Genomic DNA, 17,503 nt, shown 5'->3' with positions numbered 1-17,503 from the left:
GCTCGGCTGACACAACTTGTGAATCAGCAAAGAGAGAGAAATAAGAACCAGGTTTATTAAATACTGGAGAAACCTGTAAACTGACATAATTTGATAGTGCGTGGTGATAGCGGCACCTTCTGGCCAGAGTTTAAAATTGCTCTTCCAGGATTTTCTTTCTTTGAGGTAACATTCTGGCCTTGTTAAGAGAGACTCTTAAAAGTAAATCATATTCATTGATTTACATACATTGTAGATATAGAGTGTACATTTCTCAACATTTGTCCAAACCTTCAATTTTAATCATTTTTACATTTGTTACTAGCAAGACGCAAAATGGATTATTTGTACGCCTGGAAGTTCAGATTTGGATACATCATGCAAAGAATCGGGCAACGAACCACAACACGAAGGCACTCCTGGGCTGCTTCCACACACGTTGGATAATCCACTTTCAATACTCTTTAGTGAACATTTGGAACTGCTTTTCCATGTGTGGAACAAAAAATCCACTTCCAAAGGATTGCTAAAGTGCATTGAAAGTCCATTATTCAACGTGTGTGGAAATGGCCCTGGTTATAAGAATCTCGGCCAGACACTGTAGGCGGTTCAGAATTCTGTTGCTCACAAATTGACTAACAAAAGTGCCAAGTGTGATTAGGGTCACCAGCCTCCAGGTAGTAGCTGGAGATCCCCCGGAATTGCAACTGGTCTCCAGGCCACAGAGATCAGTTCACCTGGAGACAATGGCTACTTTGGGGGGTGGACTCTATGGAATTATGCCATGCCAAGGTCCTTTCCCTCCCCAAACCCCACTTTCTCCAGGTTTCTCCAGGTTTCACCCCCCAGATTTCCAGGAATTTCCCAACTTGGAGCTGGCAACCCTAAGTGTGATATAGACCTGGTTTCAAACTGTCCCTCTCATCATGACGCTCTGGGGACCTTAGGTCAGTCCATTCTCTCGGGCTGGCCTACCTCACAGAGTTGTTCAGAATAAAAGAGAGAAGAGAGAAAACCATGTATGTCACCATGAATTTCTTGGAAGAAGGGCAGAATAAATAAAATAGACCAAACAAGGAGACACACGCACCCCATTCCAGTTTCACCACAGCCATGAACTTCCCTCTCTGAAACTGCTCTCTTTCAACTTCACACTACAGTCCTTGGCAGTGTTACCCTGTTCTAAGCCCATTGACTTCAATGAACTTCGACGAGTTTAACTCTGCTTAGGAACGCACTGTCCGCCTCACATTTACAGTACAGGGATGATACAACAACCTTGTAAAGTAGGTCAGCTAAAGAATTACTAAGATAATGAAATGGATTATAAGAACATCCGAAGAGCCCGGCTGGATCAGACCAGCGGTCTCTCTAGTCCAGCATCCTGTTTCACGGAACAGCCAACAAGTTACTCTGTAAAGCAAACAGGCACAGAGGCAGAGGCCTTTCCCAGATGTTGCCCTCTGGCGTTGGTATTTAGAGGTTCACTGCCTCTGAATCTGGAAGTGACCACTGACAGGCCACAATTGCATGCATTGAATACTAAATATTCTTAAGCACACTGAGAAGACCACAGAAAATCTTATTACAAAAAAAGTAGCATCAGCCAGTTCTCAACATTAAATAAACAAGGCTTTCTTTTTTTTTAACGTTACCTTCTAATGGGCTATGGTTTCTTTTTAAAAATCTATTGACTCTAAAGGAAGCCGATGATCTCCTTGAACTCGGTTTATTATTAATCTCAGATTAGGAATTACTTCAAAAGCAATTATTTCCCACATGATTTGTCAGTTGCAATGTCTAATTGTACAAATGTTGGATAAAAAATTGAGCTGGCTGCCAATGTGGTCAGGTGCAATCCAAACATCAGCTTCAAGCATCTTCAACCATCAATTGTGTAGAATGCATAATGAACTTTTTTGACAATGCAAAATTAGCAAGACTATGAAGAACTGTCTTTAGACTTTAGACTCCACCCTTCCTCCAAAGGGCTCAGGGGATGTATCCTGACAACCACCCTGTGAGGCAGTCTAAGTTGAAGAAGAACGCTTCACTGCTGAACATGAATTCCATCTCTCCATTCAAAATTTATCATTCCAACCAAGACACCACCATTTCAGGCAATATCTAAGTCTCTTGACTGCTGGAGGTGGCAGGATCTCCTAAAGAGATTTTAAAATATACAGATAATGGTTAAGGATTTAAAGTTGAGGGGGTGGGAGACTGGTAGAACAGCATTCTTGGACCCAAACCCATTGAAGGTATTCTAAATTGAGAAAATTTAGTGGCCTTTAGTCTGATGGTGTTTGGTTTGGCTTAGCATTCTTTGAGGTCAGGAAAGAAGGGCACTTCTACTTACTATTTATTTGCTTTCATTTTTATTTTAATAATTTCTATCTCACTCTGCCAACCAAAGTCACTTGTGGTAGCAACAACTGAAACTATATTTTTATTTTAATAATTTCTTTCTCACTCTGCCAACCAAAGTCACTTGTGGTAGCAACAACTGAAACTATATTTTTATTTTAATAATTTCTTTCTCACTCTGCCAACCAAAGTCACTTGTGGTAGCAACAACTGAAACCATATAACCAACTGTTTAAAATGCCAGTGTAATATAACAACCACCTACTAAAATGGCAGTAAAATAAACACCATTGATACTAAAATAGCAGCTGTAACAATAAAATTTCTCAGTAGCCTCACAGTGACCTCAGCAATACCTTTTAAAACTCATTTCACTCGGTTTTATCCACGTGGCCAGTATCGTCTGTGCTAGTTTATGTGTTTTTTAAAAAAAACTTGGAGGTAGTTTTAAGATAGGTAAGCACTCAAAACTGGCACACAACATCCGCTATGGTAGGATTCTACTGTCTCATTTTGCACACCAGTCCACAGTTTCATGCAATTGAAGCCATCAAGCTTGAGAACCAATGTAGTAGTGCAGTGGTTAGAGTGTCGGGCTAGGATCCGGAAGACCCGGGTTCAAATCCCCACTTTGCTAGGGAAGCTTGCTAGGTGACCCTGGGCCAGTCCCATGCTCTCAGCCTAACCTACCTCACAGGGTTATTGCTGTGAGGATAAAATGGAGGAGAATGTTTTAAGCCACTTTGGGTCAGCATTGGGGAGAAAAGGGAGGTATAAATGAAGTCAATAAACAAATATGAACTCATGAAACTGGGTGTTTTTTTTTTTACTGAGTCAGATGACTGGTTTAAGTACTGTCTTTCACATCCTAACTGATCATTTTCACCTGGGACCTTCTGCATGCAACAAAGGGGGCCAAGAGTGACAGTCAGGGACTGGGCCCCTGCATTTGTTTTCAGGTGCGTTTAATGACATATCACACTGACAATGAGTCTCTCTACATGAAATATCTTGCACAGGGACACTCAAGGGTAGGGAAACTCAATGTTAGCCGTGAAGCATAGTTTAAAAAGACAGAGCTAAAGGCTCTGTTAATTTCAGTTCTCTATATCAGGGTAGTTTAAAAACAGAGCTGGCCAGAGATCGCTCCTCAGAGGGTTTGTTAATTTCTTCTTCACCTCCCCAAAGGCTCTGTCAATTTCACCTCCCCTTTTAAACTATACTTCCCAGCTAACATTGCGCCTCCCTACATTTGAGCGTCCGGTGTAAGATGTCTCACGTAGAGAGATTCAGTGTCCACCTAGGATCTTGGTTCAAGTCCTTACTCTGCCATGGAAGTTTGCTGGGTGGTGTTGGGCCAGTCACATGCTCTCCGCCTAACCTACCTCACAAGGTTGTTGTTTTGAGGATGAAACTGCAGAGGGGAGAACTTACTTGGAGGAAGGGCAGGCTAAATAAACAACCAAACCATCTGCACCCAGTTAGGAGAATATTTTCTACCTAAGGAGCATCTTGTTAAGACAGTTAAACGCTACAGCCAAGAAAAACTGAACTGTGCCAAAAAGTTACATACCTCATGATGTTGCTGAAGCCGGAATTAATTTGCACCAGTGGTGAAAAAAGGCCTCACTCCACGTGGGGCCACATTCCAGCAAAGAAGCTGCCCCTGAAGTACAGCTGCCAACTCCAGGCTGGGCAATTCCTGGAGATTCAGAGGTGGAGACTGGAGAGGAGGATTTGGGGAGGGGAGGAACCTCGGAGGGGTATAATGTCACAGAGTCCACCCTCCAAAGCAGCCATTTTCTCCAAGGGAACTGATCTCTCTAGTCTGGAGCTCAATTGTAGTTCCAGAAGATCTCCAAACCCCACCTGCAAGTTTGAAACCCTACACTGACTTTCTGAAAACTATTCTGCAAGAACCATGTGCAACTCCCATGAGCTAATTGGTTTAGTAGGGTTGAGTTAGTGTCTGGAGCCAGGCAGCTGAGGAAGAGGTTGTCTGCTGGGAGCATGACAACCATTTGCATGCTCTTATCACCTCTAATAAGGTAATTGGAAACACCTTCTATGTGAACAAGAGTGACTAAAAGTGGTGCATGTGTGTTATAATTAGTGTGCATTATTACTGGAATCCTATTATTCTTGCAATGCTGTAATTCCCAAGAAGAGGACAGAAGCCTGGGTTCCAGTCACTTCATAACCATTTAGGCCCTGTGCGGACTGGGACCAGCGTATCTACGGGACCGTCTCTCCCCATATATTCCCCAGAGGACACTTTGATCAGGGGACAAACAACTGTTGGTGGTCCCTGGCCCCAAGGAGGCCCGCCTAGCCTCGGTCCTGGTGGAATGCTCTGTCTGCTGAAATCAGGGCCTGGTAGGACTTACTATCTTTTTGCCGGGCCTGCGAGACAGAGTTGCTCCGCCAGGCATATGGCTGAGGCTGGGCCTCCGCCAGCCTGGAAAAAAGGGGTGTATAAAACCCTCCCTGTGAAGGCTGTCCACCATCTTGTTTTAAATGTGCTGTTTTTAATTAACATGAATTTTTAATTGTATTTTAATTGTATTTTTAATATGTTGTTATCTGCCCTGAGCCTGCTCACGGGGAGGGCGGAATACAAATTTGAAATAAATAAAATAAATAAATAAAATAATCTGGAGTATTGTGTCAAAGGACTTGGTGGGATCTGACAAGTTGAACTGAGAAAAAAATGTTCCTGTTAGCGGATAGCGACAGCCATGTATCCTATAGAGTTCCACCGTTTGCATGAGCAGCCAGGGAGAGCAGATCCAAGATTTCTCCGAATGGGGTGTCCTTATGACCCGTATGATTCCTTGTTCAGTTTATTTTGATTTTTCTAACTATGATGCTGGATAGAACTGTTTTTAGATGAAGCATGTTTTTCTTGTCTTGTGGTCGCCCATGGCTAATGACAATAAATCTACTACTACTATTCAGTCAGACAATAAACCATGTGACAAGAATTAGAATGCCGGGACTGGAAAGCAATACAAACAACAAAAGACTTTTTAAAAGGCCTGGCATAGCACAATGTAGAAAGTGGCAGGCTGGAAACGACATTAAATTAATAGTATCAATTATGTCATAAATAAAAGCCTGTGGATCCTGGAGGGGGAGGGAGACATTGCCCTTGGTTGCCCCCGCCGCCCAGATTTCCTTCAATATTTGGGAAGGAGCTCAAAGAAAAATTGGAGGTTCTGGCCCTTTAAATGCACCCTCGGCTGCCTCCGCCTCTTCCACGTTCCAGCGCTGACCGCTCCTCCGAACTTGACTCTGTTCTCTACCCCCTGCGCAACCCTCGCCCCGCCTTTCCCCCCGCTGATTGGTCAAAGTGCCTCCCTGGCCAGCCTTTCCTAGAGATCTCAGCCAATCCGGAGGAGAAGGCGAGAATAGCGAGAGCGGGTGTGCCCAGAGGGAGGCTGATGGAAAGAGAGCGAGAGTTGGAAAGCCAGGTTAGCAAAGCGAATAGGGCTGGGGGGAGAAAATGTATTGGGGGGGGGGTCTCTTGCAATGGGTTAAAGGGAGCAAATTTTGTGATGCAAATTCTTCCCTCTTTAAGGCTTGGGGGAAGTTGGGGGGGGGGGGAGATTGGTTGGGCAAGACCCTCCCTGCAGGGTGGCAAGGGCTTGCTGGGGCTTTGCTCCTGGGGCGCAGAAGGGAGAGGCGAGGTGGCTGGAGCAGTCCTTGCCTTTTCTCGCTGGCTGCTTGGACTTGGAACCCGGCGCAAGGGGAAAAGAGGCGGAGGCTCCGCGGCTAGGAATGCGAGGCTGGAAGCCTGCCGGGGAGCGGGTGGGGGCATGTTTTTTGACTCCTGGGGAATGTGCTTTGCGTGCAGAAGGGCTCGGGAACAGGAGCCGACGGAGACCTTTCTGGGCCGGCTGGGGGAAGGGGCTTGAACAGCTAGCCGCTGCCAGCCCGAGCAGGAGATGCGCGGCTAGGCAGACGCTGCTGCGGCTTGGCCTGCTTTAGCTTGCTTGGTGATACTGTGTTTGTGAGCCAGGCTGTGGTTCAGTGGTAGAGCGTTTGCGGAAAGGATCAGGTGGGAGGTGATGTGGAAGACCGCTGCCTGAGAAGACAATACTAACCTTGATGGACCAAGGGGCTGATTTGGTAGAAGGCAGGTTCATGTGTTCACTGTTTACTTGGGCTTTGCGGGAGGAGACATGGCTCAGTGGAAGAGCATCTGATCGACATGCAGCAGGTTCAGTCCCCGGCATCTCCAGCAAAAGGGCCAGGCAGTAGGTGATGGGAAAGACCTCTACCTGAGACCCTGGAGAGCAGCTGCCGGTCAGAGTAGACAAGACCAATCTTGATGGAGCAGGGACATCAACATGAACTTTACTTACACTGAGGCAGTCCACCAGTTGGTCCTCAGGATTTAAATAACCCTGCTCATGATAACTGGTTACGGTGGAACGCAGGTTGAATTCGGCACCAACACAACCAAAAGGCATTTTGCTTTGGACAGCCGCTGCCATCTGTGCATCTGACCCTGTACGACGGCAGCTACTCTTCACAGGCCCAGAGATTCAGCTGGACCAGGTCAGGCCCACAGAGATCTGAAGTGAAGCACATAAAATTTGCAATAGGTCTCACGGCTGGAAGCCCGAGAACCGATTCCATGAGCAACCTTTGATCACCTACGAAAGCAACCTTTAATCTATGCCTTCTTGTGATATCCCGGTCCAGGATAAGCTTCCGCTACGGACAAATCCATGCACAAGCCTGTTAACCCTTCTTCGGTCTCAGATCTGATATTTGTGTCGCTTGTTATGTAGGTTTATGAGCTTTCAGTTGAGAAACGGCTGTGTAAGGATGGCAGTTGTAAGGTAGTGTTGTCTCTTAACCCCAGTTTGCTGCTGTGATATCTTGTGATCGTTTCCCTGTCACTTGCTTGTTGTTGGACAGCACTGTAAAATGATAAATGTGAAGATGGAAGGAAGGAGTACATGAAGGTGTATTTTGCCATGTACACCGTGCTGGAGTAAACAGAGAAGGCCAAACGCTTTTGTGCTTTCTGCCAAAACTCAGCTCAGCACTACACACCAGGCAGTGGTTTGGTGAAGTGTGTGGTTTGCACATCCTTGCTGTGCCGCAGTCCTTTGGGATCCAGAGGGTGGAAGCCCTTTTATTAAACCAGTCGGAAGACTCAAGAGAGGCGTGCATATCTTAATTGGGCAAACTACGAAATTTTAATATTTCTTCATCCTGAACCTTTAAAAGGAGATTAGACAGATTCATGGGGGAGGCCCCCGTCAATCGCGGACTAAAGGGACCCTCCCTAGTCAATTTAGCTCTAATCCTGCTGCCACGAGGCAGGATCAGGAGGCCTCGGCCTCAGTGTCCCGTTTGTTGACCCTCCTGGGCAGCTGGTTGGCCAGTGTATGGAACAGGGCGCTGGATTAGGTGTACCACGAGTCTGATTAAGCAGAGTTCTTCTTAGTACTACGATTTTAAAATCTGCATGAAGGTTTGCAAGAAGAGGGTATGACTGTCATAAAACCCCAGCTTGCTGCTGTGATAACCTTGTGATTATTCCCTGTCGCTTGCTCGTTGTTGGACAGCATTTTAAAATGATGAGTGCAAAGATGGAAGGAAGGAGTACATGAAGGTGTATTCTGCCGTAATCACTTGTACACCGTGCTTGAGTGAACATGGAGGGCCAAACTGCTTTTTAGGAAAGTGCTTTGCCATTGGTGAGATCCGGTTCCCGATGGAGCAAAGGGGGGGGGGAACCAGTGGGGTGGATTTGCCAGGCTAATGTTGCATCTGTTTCCATTTCGGCATCACATGTGTAAGGTGCTGTCAAGTTGCATCCGACTTATGGCAGCCTCATAGGGTTTTCAAGGCCAGAGACGAACCAAGGAAGTTTGCCAGTGTAGCAACTCTGAACTTTGATGATCTCTAAGCAACTGACCCTACTTAGCTTCCAAAATCTGGCTAGCCTGGGCCATACAGATCTGGGCACAATTATGTTAAGCCAAAAAAAGAACGGATAAGAAAAAACTTTTTAGTGCGTTGATTGTTAAAAGTGATGAATGGAGGAAAGAGATACCATGATCTGAGCTGCAAGCAGATGTACAGGATGGAGTATCCTTTGAGGTCCTTTAGGTAGGACAGTAATCCTTGCTGGGACGGGCAAGCCATGTCTGGTCTGACTATTCCTGCATGTTTTAGTTACCACTACATTTTTAGGACCAATATTAAAAAAACCATTTTCTCTTGTAGGGCCCATTGTAAATGATGAGGCTAAATGAACGGATCACAAGGCCCTATCAAGGTCCCGCCGCTGTCCGAAGATTCCCGAGCAGCCATGTGTCCTGGTTCAGAAACGAGCCGTCCAATTCGGAAGAATCCTCGGAGGAGGAACTAGACATCATGGAATTGCGAGTGAGAGGGAAAGAGCAGCCGAGGAGCAACGCCGGCCGGGAGAAAACCGGAGATGTGATGCTACTGGAAAGAGAAGTGGCAAAAGATGACACGTTAAATAAGTTGGCTCTACAGTACGGTTGTAAAGTAAGAAGCAGCTTCAGCCAAAAGAAACCATAGTCGGAGTTCTTCTATTAGGCTTCTCTTTTCAGTGACACACTTAATAGATTTAATACGTGTTTCAGGGCGTTGCATGCTTAAGGAAGCCACTCTGGTTTGTCAAGTACACACACAGTCTGGTCCCACGGTTGGTGTTGAACAGAAAAAGGCCACTCCTGTATGCTGTCACTGAGATCTTTGTGCAGTTGAGGTGTTGCCCGTCCTTCAGATGACTTGCTACCCTAACAATAAAAAAAACCCAGTCTTTGTAGTTGGTGGGAGGAACAATAACCAAAATCAATCTAAAATTATCTACGATTAGAGATGTAATGTTTATGGAAACTTTAATGCCAAGGGATTTTTTTGGGGGCGGGGAGTGTTTAGTTGTTGAAAAGTACAAGTACGAAGAAAAACCGGGTTATACACAATACTTAGTTTCAGGTGGGTAGCTGTAGTTGAGCAAGATTAAAGTCCAGCAGCAACTTAAAGACCAACAGAATTTCCAGGATATAAGCTTTTGAGAATGAAAGCTCCCTTTGTTCATGCTGGAACTCTTGTTGGCCTTTAAGGTGTCGCTGGACCTGAATCATGCTGTACCTGCTTTCTTATCAAGCCTAATATCACTCCCTTAACAACATAAAATGCACCATAATTTAAATTAGCATATACAGTTCTACTGTTCGGCATATTCCTGAAGTGTAAAAGTAGAAATGCCTACAAGCCAGAAGTAGAAATTTCTGCAAGCTAAACTGTATGTATACCCTGTACTAAAGAGGCACCCCTGCACTTTATGTTACCTTAGCACATACATTTTACTTTCTGCTATCTGAGAGTTAGGAAAAAACAGTAAAGAGTTCAGTAGCACCTTTAAGACTAAGCAACTTTATTGTAGCATAAGCTTTCAAGAATTACCGCTCTTTGTCTGATGCATCTGACGAAGAGAGCGGTAGTTCTCGGAAGCTTATGCTACAATAAAGTTGCTTAGTCTTAAAGGTGCTACTGGACTCTTTACTATTTTGGAACTACAGACTAACACGGCTAACTCTTCTGGATTTATGACGTGGGGAAAAACAGAAGCTGAAGATTAGAAAACAGGTTTTGTAGTAAAGAAAAGAAACTAGGTTATTCACAGAATCATATGGTAAAGTCAAGCAGCATATCTAAATACTGAGTTAAATTTTGTAACGCTGAACTTTACTAGTATATCATCACCCCCATTCCAGCATATTAATTGTGCCCCTATTAGTCATAGTTAACCAATAAGCATAAGTTTGAAAATACATTGTATGTATATCTACAGTATCATTTCTAATACTGTAGATGGTTGCATAAAAATCTCCATACTACATTTTCTGAATGACTAGATCGTTCTCTTTAAAAGCTTTTCCTGCATTCTAAAGGAGAAAATGTTTAATAAGAGTTTTTGCCCAGTGCTCCCAATATTTCCAGTTTTTACATCAGAAAAAAATTAAACACCGCTCCCATTTTGCCCCTGGGTCTTGACATCTCTAATCAGAACAGAAATGAAGTGCCTTGTTGGATCCATTCAAGATCCATTGAAACAAACATCTCCCCACCCTAATCATAAAAGAGCCAACGTGACTTTGGGAGCTAAACTTGAGAAAAAGGCACTTTTGGTGAAAAAGCTGGTTGTTGAACAAGAAAGTTAGCCAGTGACTTTGCCAAGTGTGTTGGCGTTGCATTATGGCCTTGTGAAATCCAAGAATGTCTATGAAAGTCCTTTGGAGCCAAGGAATAAGGGGGTGGCGGAATGTCAGATAGGCCCACCAAGTTATGAATGGTGGAAAGAGAAACTTCTCCCCTTTTTGTACTACTATTGGCAGCACAGTACTTCCTACAGTGCATAAAACGCATTGTATTATGGAATGTAGAAGGTGTAGTAACAGGCATTATGTCAGATGGCTTTTAAAAAGCCCTGGACAACTTGATGGCAGATGTTTATTAATAGAATTAGCCAGCGGAATTCACCTTCAGAAGGAGTCTCGGAATACTGGGGGCAAAGGGGTGGGCTGGTAACTTCCTGTCCTGTTTCTCAGAAGCATTTTGTTGGCTTCTGTTGGAAACAGAAAGCTAGATTAGATGGGTCCTAGATCTAATCCAGAAAGCTGACTGCAGAACTCTGAGCCTGCTTGGTTTGGCAGGGAGCTGCTGTCTCAACCTTGGGGGCTAATACAGCAGCACCCAGTGAGCACCGTGGGAGAGGCCCCCCCAGACATGTGTTAGGTTTGACGGGGAAGGAGTTGTCAGCAATGTCTCAGAGTGCATTTGGGCATCTGTTTCTTCCGTCTTCTTTTGCTCATTCTCACTTGGCACCACAGCCACTGAACCGCACTTTCGCGTGGCCCAGCTACAGTTACTAATTTCATCATGAAGCTCTCAAGTGCCAAGAACAACAAAAAAACAATCCTGCAAAGTGACTGACTTGGGTCTGGTTAGACTGAAGTGCAGTTGAAATCAGCAGGATCAACTCTGAGCGGCTTCCCAAGGGCAACTGAGCAAGCCTTGCTCTCGATGCACGGTGACGTGTTCACCTGCTTAGTTATACAGTGATTAGAAGACTGTATGATCGAGGAGATAAGGTTTCCTAAACAGTGTGTTTTGGGGAGCCGTGAACGGGGGCTGTGGGTTAGTGGTAGAGTACCTGCTTTGCATCTAGAAGGTCCCGAGTTCAATCCCCGGCATCTCCAGTGAAAAGACCAGGCAGAAGGTGATGGGAAAGACCTGTGCCTGAGACCCTGGAGAGCTGCTGCAGATCTGAGTAGACAATACTGACCTTGATGAACCAATGGTTTTATTTTTTTTAGCAATAACTGTCAATCATCCCGGGGCCTTTTCGGGCATTTGCCAGATTACTAGAAGGCAAAACCACGTTTGCAACTTGCTGAGCATTTGGGTAAAGTAACGCCCATGAATTTTTCTGGACCTCCTTGACTAAGAGGACTAGAGCTTTCATTTATTCAGGAAAGAATCTTGGAGTATCCCTAGAAGAGACCCAGTCCCCACATGGTTCCCCACCTCAATAACAACAACAATAACAAGAGTGTGCTTATATGCCACCCATCTGGACAGATTAGTGACCCTCTCAAGGAGATGAACAAAGTCAGTGTTGTTATTATCCCCACAATACGGCTGGGGCTGAGAAGAGTGGCTTACCCAAGGCCACCTGCAGAGTTCATGGCGGTAGTGGCTCAGAGCTCAGCCACATAACCTCTATGCTATAGCAGCTCTACAGACTCATAGTATAGAGGGGAAAGGTGATATTTCTATACAATGTGGGAGGGAAAATACTTACTCTGGTCGCTGATCTTTCCCTTTCTGAATTCTCTAGGTTGCAGATATCAAGCGGATCAACAACTTCATCCGGGAGCAAGACTTGTACGCTCTCAAATCTATCAAGATTCCAGTGAAAGTCAATGGCATTTTAACTGAGACCAATGAAATGTCTTTGGCTCCACAGACCACTGGTCTGTCACCCACTGAACTGCCTGGATCCCCGGGCTCAGGCGGCGACTCCACGGGCGACAAGCAAATCGATCAGTATTTCAGAGGGATTGACCGGAATATCGAACGAGCGGCCCAGACAGAAGCCACTTTCAGCTCAGACTGTTGCATTGAAAACCCAAACTGGACACCTCCAGGGCCAAAGGAACCCAGCAGTGGAGCAGACTGCGGGATCCAGTGGTGGAACGCTGTCCTCGTTATGCTTTTGATAGGGATAGTGTTGCCTGTGTTTTATGTTGTTTATTTCAAAACGCAAGCTTCGGGAGTGGCCGCCGACACCTCCAACACGACCGTTCCTAACTTGGTACGTGGATCGGTGGCGGGAGTTTCCGTATCTGTTCCGGGGAAGACCACCCATCCGCCTCCCGTACCCCTAAAACAAAAGCTGTCCTCTAGTCAAGAGAATGAAGACTCGCACCAAAAAAAAAGTTGAAAAGCTTAAGTTGATGGAACTGAACTCAGAAAAGAGGCTACGGCGAAATAGGACTCTTGAAGCCAAACAAAATGAATAGCTCACGCGTTGAATATTTAAACGTGAATCTGCCTTGATGGGGTAGAAAAAAGGAGGGTTTGCCACCTAACAGCAAAAAGGAAGCCGTTGTGCATTTCTCTCTTGCACGCACTTCTGTTGTTACGATGAGATACCACCCTGCCCCACCTCTCTTTCAAAGTCATTAGGCCAGACTGCTATTTGAACCAGTATTTCCCAACTGGGGTTCCCCTGGACGTCCTCAGGGGTTCTGCAAGAATCTCTCTCCCCCTTGCAGCCTCACAGCTTTGCCTTGCAACGCTCTTTCATTGCAGGAAAAACAGCCTCCCCTGACAGCATGTAGTGGAGCGATAACATTTCCCAGCAGCTTCCTACATGCCTCCCAGTCTCCTTCCCTCTCCCCTCTGCTTTCACAGAATTCACCTTCTGCCTCAAAACCAGAAGTGATACACACTGGCCACTGGCTCCCAGAATCAGGATTGGGGCAGGAGCCAGTGCCGCGCGGGGAAGCTTGTGCTAATTCTTTATCACTCATTGTGGTATCTGTGCGTTGATCCGGGTTGGCCACCTGATAAGCATGGTTCTGTCTTTGCATTGCACTGTCACTCAGGAAGGGGGCGCAGTTTGGCTACCAGGAATTGTAGGGGCAGGATTAGGCCTTGTCCTGTGAGTAAACTGAAATGGCACGCTGCAGCTGCACGGACTGTGTTCATAACTTCTGGGGTTTGCTAGATTGTGCGTGTATGTGTGCACACACGCCCGCGCATGTAGGTGTCTCCTTCCTTTGGTACACGAACAGAGAACATGGCTGTCAAAAATCTCTCTTTTTAGTGGTCCTTGTTTTGGGGTAAACGGAAGGTGTTATTTTCTTTTTTTAAAAATACATGCCATAAAATTGACAGATAGAAGATTGATTTAGAATTTTAAAAAGGGGGACAGGCAAAGAAAGAAAACCTTTTGCAGATAGGAAAATGTCTTTCCGAGATATGCATGTATTTTTTTTAGCAAAACAGGGCGGTGCAATGCTTGGCTGTTTAAAAAAAGCATATCAGTTTTTACCATGTGTGCCCCAGATTTGTGACCCTTTCCAGGTGGTTAATGTATTTTCTCTCTAGCCCAGGCAAACTCAATCTTGTCAGATCGCAGAAGCTAAGCAGGGTCAGCCTTGGTTAGTAATTGAATGGAAGACTTCCAGCAAAGGCCAGGGTTGCAAGGGCCGGCAATGGCAAACTGCCATCAAAACCCTGCTGGGAGTCACCGTAAGTCAGCTATGACTTGACGGCACTTTCGATCACCGCCAAGTTGACGTATACAGCTGCTGTTTGCAAATACATTTTCTTGACAATAATTTGGTGGTGATTGAATCATGCTCCCCACCGTCAAGATTTCCTGGACTGTTTTTATAGGTAAAGGTTCCTTGAGATTTGAAAAATTAGAGATTCCTCCATTGAAAATGGTCAGGAAACGCTGGTTTAAACTATCAGATTTTCCCAGCATTGTACCGAGTTTGTTTCTCACCGCCTCTTTTCAGACAGGTGTATCCAGTCTCGAGGAAGAGGCTGACCAAGCTCCGAACAATTATTTAAGAGGTGATTTATTAAAACCCCATGTTGCTTAACAGCTCCTGCAAGTCTGTTTGCATACACTGAAGCCGTGTTCCTGTGCGAGTATTTTAACAGTACCTGCTTGTCACACATATTGAAAGAATCTTCAGGAGATTCTCTTTTACTAGCATTTAGAGATATCACCCAAGGGCCGGAAAAGGTTGCGGGGGCTTTGATATCCCTTGTCCACAAAGGAGCAGGGAAAGTAGCAAGAGAAGATGCTACTTCCTGTGGGTCTTCCCTCCAAGCAGCTTACCTGTATCAGCTGAGTAGGGCAAAGCATCTGCTTTCTGGAGCAGATGAGAAGCTAGTGCTTTCAAGACCAAATACAGCTACTGAAAGGATAGGGGAAGATGGGGGGGATTGGCTCCTTTTCCTCCTCTTCCCCCCGCCCCCCACTCAGAGCACAAGGTCAGGACTCGGAGAGCCGGTCGAAACCTTTCCTGAGCTTTGGTTGGCTGTTGAGAGTGGACTGGCCATTCAACTTACAGGGAAAGGTCCTGGTGGGACCAAGCGGGTCCAAGCCAGAGTAGATCTGCAGGGCCAGTTGAACTGTTGCCTAAGCAACAGGTGGGTATTAAACGGCACCAACTCCTCCCACCTCCCCAAGTCCATCTATGCAGAAGAGACAGGCTGGTTACTTGACCGTTCAACACTGCCAATGTGGGCCACTGCAGGTGCTTCGCCCCATTAGATTCTTCTCACTATAAAAAACATCTGTGCTTGGTAATGCAGGGAGCCGTATACTTTATAAACACAGCTATTCCAAAGTTTAACGTAATGTCTACGGAAACTGGTGAAAGTTGTCTGTAAAATCAGTCTAATCGTAAATCTGAAGACCAAAATAGACACACCCTTTGATTCATGCCAGAACTCCAAATGTTAATTTCCATTTCGTTGCTCTTGCAACTTACTGATTGAACGCAGTTTCGTGGAGAAATCTGGCGGGGAGAAGGAAATGGCTCCCAAATGCATGAAGCCTCAATAGGAAAGTAAGGGCGACGCAGCTCCTGTTTTACTGTAGCATGAAGAAACCTCTGACAAAGATAGCACAGTATGATTACAGAGAACCTTAGGACAGGCAACAGTTTTATTAGATTTTTCTCCAGGCCTGCTATAAACATGTTGAGATATGTCCAAGGCATATCTCATGTAAATCATGATTCCTGGTGGGGAAAGAAGTGCAGAAACGAACTTCTTGAGAATCTTGGCTTTCATCTACATTTGTAGACCTTGGCGGTTTCAAATTTTAGGCTTCAGGCTATTTGGAAAGCTTCTGGTAAAGCCTCTGAAACAAGCAAAGACGTCTAGTGTCCAGGGCTTCTGTGCCCTGTACAATGAGTCTCCCAGAAGCCTGGAAGAAGCCGAATTGCATTTTATACTGATTACAGAATTCAGCTTTTCTTAGCGCATATTTTTTTACTACAGAGTTCACAGGTAAACTTTAAAAGTTTCTCTAAGAAATACAAAAGAAATATTTACCAATGTGTCGGCACAGTAGGATTCACAGGGCTTAATGATATGCTGTGGAGAAGCCCTTTTGCTTAACAAGACATTTCCATTTCCCAACTTGACCTAGGGTTGATCACTCTGGGTTGGCAGTTTCCTGGAGATTTGGGGGTGAAGCTAGGTAGGGGCTAGGGAACGCAAAATTCAGTGTATAGCTTGTCATCCTAAAGTTCTTCTTTAAGCATTCATTGCTTCCATGAAGAAAAAGTTGGTGTGTGGAAGGGGGGCACAGCTTGTAGAATGCCCTGAACAGTAAGAGTGAAAATTTGGGGAGAAAAAAATGGATTGAGAAAGCAACACACAAAACTTCCTGAGCCCCCCTCTTCCTTTGCCTTCTTCCTTTTCCAGATCATCTACCATTATAACTATGCCAAAAAAATTTTAAAACCCCAGGTCTTTCAAGGACACATATGCTACAGCCGGTTGGTTGAAACTGATTTTATGCCAGCTTTAACCGTAGTGCTTTTTTAAAAAAAACAAAGCTGAATGTAAAAATACAAAATATTTGTATTTTTGTGGGGGAAATAAATAGCTCTCTTGCCAGCTCTCCTCGGCTCCCTTTGTATACACAAGGTTACAGATCTTTTAAGTTGATAAAGTGGTGCTTTCTCAGCTAGCACACGTTCGCACAAGAACTAGATTTTAGAGGGGAAAGACGCGAACACACAAGCAATTCCAGGAGCTAATAGTGAAGGGGGGATAACAGTGAATTGATTTTTTAAGCATCTGTAGCTACACTCTGAATATTTTTAGCCTGAGGAACTCGATGAATTTTCAAGACCCACCAATAATCCAGATGGCCGCCGCTGCCAGGAAGTGAAGCTAACACACAGCTAAATGCGAGAGAATCGGCTTTTCTAAACGGGATGATTCAGTCCAAAGAAACCCACATACTTTTCAGAGTCTAAAAACTAGGCCAGGAAAAAACATCTGCCGTCAACTGCGTGGAAACGTTCAAGGCTAAACCAGATACACAAAATAAGTTCTTATTAACAAGGCATTCAACATCATAAGTAAATAGTGGACTGTAGCTGCATGAGCTACCAGGTGCACCAGGGAAGGGCTGTGGCTCGGTGGTAGAGCTTTATACGTTGCAGATCCCCGGCATCTCCCGTTAAAAGAACCAGGTAGTCAGAGAAGTGAAAAATCTCCACCGGAGACCCTGGGGAGCTGCTGCCAGTCTTGAGTATAATATTTGATGTATATACCACCCTTCTGCAGTTTACAAAGTATGTTATTATCCCCACAACAACAAACACCCTGTGAGGTGGGTGGGGCTGAGAGAGCTCTGAGAAGCTGTGACTGACCCAAGGTCACCCAGCTGGCTTCAAGTGGAGAGGGGAATTAAACCTGGTTCTCCGGATTAGAGTCCCGCGCTCTTAACCACTACACCAAACTGGCTCTAGACAACAAAACTGATCTTGGTAGACCAAGGTCCTGACTCAGAAAAAGGTAGCTGTGTGTGTTCACTGTTAAACAGAAA

The 17,503-nt window shown here is 45.2% G+C and overlaps 1 protein-coding gene across 1 annotated transcript; it reads left to right on the top strand.

Moving 5' to 3' along the window:
• The first annotated feature begins 5,750 nt into the window (after positions 1 to 5,750).
• Positions 5,751 to 14,527, top strand: LYSMD4 (LysM domain containing 4). The gene is made up of 3 exons (XM_055003070.1): positions 5,751 to 5,819; positions 8,596 to 8,883; positions 12,245 to 14,527. The coding sequence occupies exons 2-3, from the start codon at positions 8,608 to 8,610 to the stop codon at positions 12,848 to 12,850; spliced, it is 882 nt and encodes a 293-aa protein (XP_054859045.1). The 5' UTR covers positions 5,751 to 5,819; positions 8,596 to 8,607; the 3' UTR covers positions 12,851 to 14,527.
• The last annotated feature ends 2,976 nt before the right edge of the window (positions 14,528 to 17,503 follow it).

Source organism: Eublepharis macularius, chromosome 18 (assembly GCF_028583425.1).
Source record: "Eublepharis macularius isolate TG4126 chromosome 18, MPM_Emac_v1.0, whole genome shotgun sequence".
NCBI classification, from domain to species: domain Eukaryota; kingdom Metazoa; phylum Chordata; class Lepidosauria; order Squamata; family Eublepharidae; genus Eublepharis; species Eublepharis macularius.
This window is presented reverse-complemented; position numbering and strand designations above follow the sequence as displayed.

Excerpts from the sequence above, each read along its gene's own strand:
- LYSMD4 (XM_055003070.1), top strand. The coding sequence starts at position 8,608 with ATGATGAGGCTAAATGAACGGATCACAAGGCCCTATCAAGGTCCCGCC. Across the intron at positions 8,884-12,244 it reads CTCTACAGTACGGTTGTAAA|GTTGCAGATATCAAGCGGAT; the intron begins GTAAGAAGCAGC and ends TGAATTCTCTAG.